This window comes from Otolemur garnettii, unplaced genomic scaffold (assembly GCF_000181295.1).
Source record: "Otolemur garnettii isolate 467f Iridium unplaced genomic scaffold, OtoGar3 scaffold00145, whole genome shotgun sequence".
NCBI lineage: Eukaryota > Metazoa > Chordata > Mammalia > Primates > Galagidae > Otolemur > Otolemur garnettii.
This window is the reverse complement of record NW_003852540.1, coordinates 4,116,155-4,123,377: the sequence shown is the minus strand read 5'-3', so window position 1 is coordinate 4,123,377 and position 7,223 is coordinate 4,116,155. Positions and strand designations below refer to the sequence as shown.

At 40.0% G+C, this 7,223-nt stretch overlaps 1 protein-coding gene across 2 annotated transcripts in view; it reads left to right on the top strand.

The window, feature by feature from the left end:
* The window catches only part of RPA1 (replication protein A1), an 84,108-nt gene that overhangs the window by 4,509 nt on the left and 72,376 nt on the right, over window positions 1-7,223 (top strand). Inside the window, exons 2-4 of one of the 2 annotated variants that reach the window (XM_003799090.2) lie at window positions 3,450-3,500; window positions 4,582-4,660; window positions 5,321-5,429. In XM_003799090.2, the coding sequence (XP_003799138.1) occupies window positions 3,450-3,500; window positions 4,582-4,660; window positions 5,321-5,429 (239 nt within the window). Of the gene's footprint in view, window positions 1-3,449; window positions 3,501-4,521; window positions 4,661-5,320; window positions 5,430-7,223 lie in introns of those variants that run through there. The other variant, XM_023518728.1, reaches the window with a different exon arrangement.

The following is a 7,223-nucleotide window of genomic DNA, read 5'->3' as shown; positions in this document are numbered from 1 at the left end:
CCTTAGCCACTTGAGCCACAGGCGCCGAGCTGAAACAACTATTTTTTATAAAAAACATCACCTTCATTGAAGTTCCATTTACACATAACAAAATACACTTCTTTTCGGTGTACAGTTTGATAAATTTTTACAAATGTATGCACCCCTGTAATCATACCATCCCAATCAAGATCTAGAACATTTCCATTACCCCACGTAATTTTCTTCCTGCTCCTTCCACACCCCCTACCCTCACCTTAGGCAAACACTATTATGGTTTCAATCACTGTAGGTTAGTTTTGACCATTCTAAAACGTCATATAGATGGATTCAAGTAATATTTACCCTTTTATGTATAGCTTCTTTCAGCTAATGGTATTTGAGATCTGTCCATGTTTTAGTAGTTTTCACCTAGCGTTGCTGGTAGTATGCTTTTGTATGTGGTTCTCAACCTGTGGGTCGCGACCCATAGCAACTGTATTAAAGGGTTGTGGCATTAGGAAGGTTGAGAACCACTGCTATAACACAATTTATTTGTTTGTTTGTTTTTTTATCACCCTTGGTGGAGTGCTGTGACATCATAGCTCACAGCAACCTCCAACTCCTGGGCTTAAGTGATTCTCTTGCCTCAGCCTCCTGAGTAGCTGGGACTACAGGCACCTGCCACAAGGCCTGGCTATTTTTTGTTGCAGTTTGGCCGCTGGGTTGGAACCTGGCACCCGTGGGATATGGGGCCAGCGCCCTATCCACTGAGCCACAGGTGCCGTCCCAAGTTGTTTGTTTCTTTTTGGATATTTCATTTCTTGGCTATTATGAATAGAAATGTTATGAACATTTATGTACAAATCTTTTTATTTTTATTTATTTATTTTTTTGAGACAGAGTACCATGGTGTCATGGCTCATAGCAGCCTCAAATTCTTGGGCTTAAGCAATTCTCTTGCCTTAGCCTCCCAAGTGCCTGGCTATTTTTTTTGTTGTTGTTGTTGCAGTTGTCATTGTTGTTTATCAGGCCTGGGCCAGGTTCAAACTTGCCCGCCTCCGTGTATGTGGCTAGCGCCCTAACCATTGACCTCTGAGTGCCAAGCCAATGTACCAATCTTTTTATGGGAATAATGTTTTCATTTCTTTGGGATAAATATCCAGGAGAGCTGGATCATATGGTAACTAAATGTTTAACTTTATTTATTTATTTATTTATTTATTTTTTGAGACAGAGCCTCAAGCTGTCCCCCTGGGTAGAGTGCTGTGACATCACAGCTCACAACAACCTCCAACTCCTTGGGCTCAAGCAAGTCTTCTGCCTCAGCCTCCCAAGTAGCTGGGACCACAGGCGCCTGCCACAACGCCCAGCTATTTTTTGGTTGCAGCCATTATTGTTGTTTTGGCGGGCCCAGGCTGGATTCAAACCCGCCACCTTAGGTGTATGTGGCTGGTGCCTTAGCCACTTGAGCCACAGGCACTGAGCCTAAATGTTTAACTTTATAAGAAATTGCCAAACTGTTTTCTGAAGTGGTTATGAGCATTTTAGTTGTTCCATATCCTTGCCAATACTTTTGTTCTTTTCTTTTTCTTTCTTTCTTATTTTTTTTCCTTTTTCTTTAATTTGTCATTTTCTTTCTTTCTTTTTTTTTTTAAAGAGACAGGGTTGCCTCGGCTGGAGGGTGCAGTGGTAGTGCAATGATAGCTCCTGGGTTCAAGCAATCCTGCCTCAGCCTCCTGAGTAGCCAGGACTATAGGCATGCATGCCCAGCTAATTTAAAAAAAATTTTTTTTTGTAGTTTTTGGCCAGGGCTGGATTTGAACCTGCTACCTCCAGCATATGGGGCCGGTGCCCTACTCCTTTGAGCCACAGGCACTGCCCTAAACAATTTTTTTAAAACAGAGTCTTGTTATGTTGTTCAGGCTGGTCTCAAATTCCTGAACTCATGTGATCCTCTCACCTAGTGAGCTGCCACACTCAGCCATCTTTTTGATTTTGACTATTCTAGTGATTGTGTAAAGGTATCTCTTAGTGGTTTCAGTTTGTATTTCCTTGGTGACTAATGATGTTAAGCATCTCTTCATATGCTTATTGGTTATTCGCATATCTTTTATGAAGTATCTGTTCAGATCTTTTGTCCATTTAAAATCTTGAGAGCTCAGTGCTGGGAGCTCAGTGAGTAGGGTGCCGGGCACATACACAAAAAGTGATGGGCTCAATTGAGCCTGGTCCAGGCCTGCTAAATAACAATGACAACTATAACCAAGAAATAGCCAGGCGCTGTGGCAGGCGCCTGTAGTCCCAAGTACTTGGAAGGCTGAGGCAAGCGAATCACTTAAACCCACGAGTTTGAGGTTGCTGTGATGCCATAGACTCTGTCACAAAAAACAAAAACAAAAAAACTTAAAATGTGTTTCTACTAAGGAAATATAAGAATTCCTTATTCTGGATATGTCAGGGGGGTTTTTGTGTGTATTTGTGTTTTTTAGGTTTTTCTTTTTTTTTGAGACAAGGTCTTACTCTTATCTAAGCTGTGGCTTAGTAAGTGGCACTACAAAGGCATGCCACCATGTGCTGCTAATTTGTACTTTTTTTTTTTTGTAGAGACAGAATCTTACCACACAGCTCACAGCAACCTCCAACTGCTGGGCTTAGGTGATTCTCTTGCCTCAGCCTCCTGAGTAGCTGGGACTACAGATGCCCCCACAATGCCTGGCTATTTTTTTGTTGCAGTTTAGCCCGGGGCCGGGTTTGAACCTGCCACCCTCAGTATATGGGGCCAGTGCCCTACCCACTGAGCCATAGGCGCCACCCAATTTATACATTTTTTGTAGAGATGAGGTCTCACTATGTTGCCCATGCTGGACTTGAGCTCTTGGCCTCAAGTGATCCTTCTTCCCAGATTGTAGATGTGAGCCACCACACCTAGCCTACAAATTCAATTTCTTTAATAGATATAGGACTATATAGATTTTTTTTTTTTGCTTTTTGTATCAATTGTGATAATTTGTGTTTTTTGAGAGATTTATCTATTTTATCTAAGTTGTTTCATAAAGTTATCCCTAATATTCCCTTATGATCTCTTTAATAATGGCCACTGTGGGGAAATTGGGGTGCTCTTATGAATAATGAATACATATGCAATACCTGTGTTCTTACATGTAGTAAGTCGCCTGGACTCCCATAGCTGAATGGTTAGAGTGCTGGCCCGGTGCACTGGGGCTGGTGGGTTTGAACCCAGCCAGGCCTGTTAAACAAACAAACAAAATACATACAGTAAGTCTGTTCTTGTTGGTAAACATGTATCTCACTGTTATGATTTTATGATTCTCCAGAGTAAAAACTAGGCTTTGCAAATGATAGGCTCTTAATAGGCCCTTTTAACATGTTATTTGTGGATTATTCCAAATATCAAACTGTAAAAACGTGCACGGTTTTAATCACAATTTGAGAATATACCTCATGAGAATCTGTTTTTATTCTTTCAGGCCATAATGCAACAGGGGGACACATCCATAAAACCCATCCTCCAAGTCATTGTAAGTACCTACATGTTTTTTGTTAAACATTTTTTAGACTCATAGGTAATTATAAATTATGTCTGATGAAGGACAGATTTGTACTTTAGAAAATTGTCACCATCGTTACAAAAAAACAGGCCCATCCGTATTGTAACCCCAAGAGAGGAAGAACCAGGCCTTTTTAAATTTTCAAACGTTAAGTTAGCTAAGGCTTAACCTTTGTAGGTTCAGATTTAAGGCTTGGCTTCCATGTTCTTTTCCGTGGTTGATAGATAAGTATAGTGCCACGTGTCATTATGGCTGTCTCCTTGCTTGCTTTCCTACCCTGGGGTTTGTCTTGCTCACATCTGCCACCAGAGAGATGTATCCTCCAGAAACATATATCGAAAATGAACTTGTCCATTTAAAATTCTTCAATTATTTATTTAAAGGGTCCTCAAACTTTAGTGGGAATTTCAAAAATCAATAGAAGCAGAATCCTCGATCACATCTGCAGGGCAGGTTTTGTGTCAGTAGACCTGATGGTTTTCTTGTTTCTCCCATGCTAGCTGCCAATCAGCTTAAGGTTCTATGTATGGATTTCACTTCTTTTGAAAAGCTGCCTCTAATATCCTTCAAGTTGGGATAAATGTCTCGCTCTGTCCCCTTATCATTCTGTGCACATGTCACTTAAGTCTCCCCCTCTATCTCCACCCCAACTATAAGCCCCTTCAGGGCAAGGATTCTTTTTTCATTTTTAGCATATTTCCTATACTGTATCTTGTGTGTATTAGGTGCCTTGTTATGGGTTTTTTTTGTTGTTGTTGTTATTGTTGTTAATTGCTCTTGAGCCAAATTTGAGTTAGGGGTGAGAAAATACAAAAGTATTGTCAGCTTATTTTCTTTTCCTCTACATTGTATTTAATAATGTCTGTGGAGAGAGGTTGGTGAGAGAATCATCAACTCCAATTTTTTTTTACTTGGATTTAGGTGTCAAGAGAATGGGCAAGCAGTTTAGTTTGTGTTGAACTAATGGCAAACTTGCTCTCCTGCCATTTAGGTTTACTTATTCCAGGGGCTGGGCAGACAACTGGCTAATGAATCAAGTTTTCTATCCTAGAACATCCGTCCCATTACCACAGGGAATAGTCCACCCCGCTATCGACTTCTTATGAGTGATGGATTGAACACTCTATCCTGTGAGTATGGTGTATAAATTTAAGAATTTGTGAGTACTTAAATAATAAAAACACACCCGGCTCTTTCATTGCCATGATTTGGGGCATTCCTAGAGTGCATATTTGCTTGGCTATGCATTTCACTAAGACAGAATTGCTGCTGTCAGAGAGCATTCGAACAATAGACTAGATATAGTGAAAAGCTGCCACCTAGCTTAATTAATTTTTTCTAACTAGTGCTCTATATTTTCCTTGATTAATTTCCTTGAGGATGATATTGACAAACAGTGGATATGATGGGTTAACTGTCCTAGACTTGCCTTCTTTGGGGTTTTATTTCTATGTTGGAAGCTTTAAAAGGGAGAAAGAAAATTTGTAGAATATGTGCTAGCTTTCTCTAGTTACAGCATGAAAGACGGTAACAGATATTTTTAGTCTTTGTTGTGAAACCTGAATGATGGAAAAAATTATTTGGGGCACTTTAACAAATATGTAGTTTTAAGAGTGGCACCAGATGTCTAATGTGCAGTAAATTACACAGCTTTTCACCATGAAGAGTCTGGTGTAATTCCAGGAACATATTTAAGGCATTATTTTTCTTTGCTAGCACAGGTGCAATTAACTTTCAGATTCTTAAGACTGAAATGTTTTGGAGGCTAAAATAATTTCTGTGCTTTTCAGCTTTCATGTTGGCAACTCAGTTGAACCCTCTAGTTGAGCAACAACGTTTGTCCAGCAACTGTATTTGCCAGATTAACCGATTTATTGTTAACACTCTGAAAGATGGAAGGTATGTGGTTTGTTTTTCTCTGTTTTATCATATTGCAGAATGGGAACTAATTTTTGAGCAGAGAAGTGCATTGGATGCCAAAATTCAATTAGGGACCCTCCCCCCCTCCCCGAAAAATGCAGTGAGAATTAACAACTATTCCGTCTGGAAGCCAGATGACTGAAAGGAAGAGATACATGGAAACAAATTGGAAATTTTAGAGCGGAAAATTATAGCAGATTGTAGAACTCTTCTTATTTCTAATTTTTTCAAGAGCACTGTTTTTAGGATTCCCTTCGAAAGTATGTTTTCATTAGAACAGGTTACTTATTACAGCAAAAAATAGTTAATTATGTAATGCTGCCCTGCCTTTTTTTAAAATCTTGTTTTTATATTGAACACTGTATTTAGCCAAAATAGAATATATTGAGCACGTACAAGGTGCTACATGCTAGAAATACAATAATAAATAGACCATTATTCCCATTGCTAAAAAATGACTTATTTTGTTGGGGAAGGCATTTTTTTTTTCTTTTAGCGTTAAGATCTCACTGTTGTCCAGGCTGGAGTGCCATGGCAAGACTGTCGTTCACTGCAACCTTGAACTCCAGGGCTCAAGCAGTCCTCCTGCCTCAGCCTCCCAAGTAGCTAGGGCCACAGGTAGATACCACCATGGGTAGCTAATTGTTAAGTTTTTGTGTGGTAATGAAGTTTCACTATGTTGCTCAGGCTGGTCTTAAACTCCTGGGCCTACATAATTCTTCAGCCTTGTCCTCCCAAAGCCCTAGAATTATAGGCATGAGCCACCATACCTGGCCTTTGACATTTTTATTTTCAGTTACAAAACACAACCAAAATACAAGAAGCAAATATGGCAAGTGTTCCTATGTTAGAAAGGCTTTATCAATGTATGTTACGTTATTATCTGTACATTGCAAACAACTTTTTTAGCTTAATATTTTTGGGTATATTTTTATCCTTTTAACTTTTAGCCTTTTTGTTGTTAATTTTAGATGTTTTTTATAAATAGCAAATAGGTATAAAATTCAATTTGAGATTTAATTGGTCAATTTATTCTGCTTAATTTATTATTAATTCTTTTTTCTTAATTTTGTATTTTTACTGTGTTCTTGCTTTCTTTTTTCTCTTTTCCTCTCTTTGTACTCTTTATTTCTTTTTTTTTTTTTTTTTTTTTTTTGTGAGATAGAGTCTTGCTCTGTCGCCCCAATTATGTAATGCTGAGATAGAGCATTACCTAATTAACTATTTTTTGCTGTAATAAGTAACGCAGGTAGGGTGCAGTAGTATCCTCATACCTTACTGCAGCCTCAAACTCCTGGCTCAAACCATCCTCCTGTCTCAGCCTCCGAAGTAGCTAGGACTACAGGGACATACCACCATATCCAGTTAATTTTTTCTATTTTTGGTAGAGACAGGGTCTTGTTCTTGCTCAGGCTGGTCTCAAGTTCCTGACCTTAGGCGATCCTCTTACTTTGGCCTCCCAGAGTGCTGGGATTACAGATGTGAGTCACTGCACCTGGTTCATGTATAACTACTGGGGGCCACACCTGTGACTCAAAGAAGTAGGGCGTCGGCCCTGTATACTGGAGGTGGCAGGTTCAAACCCAGCCCCAGGGCTTGGCGCCTATAGCTCAACCGGCTAAGGTGCCAGCCACGAACACCTAAGGTGGCAGGTTCGAATCCCCAGCCCGGACCCGCCAAAACAACAATTATGGCTGCAACCAAAAAATAGCTGGGCGTTGTGGCGGGCGCCTGTGGTCCCAGCTACTTGGGAGGTGGAGGCAGGAGACTCGC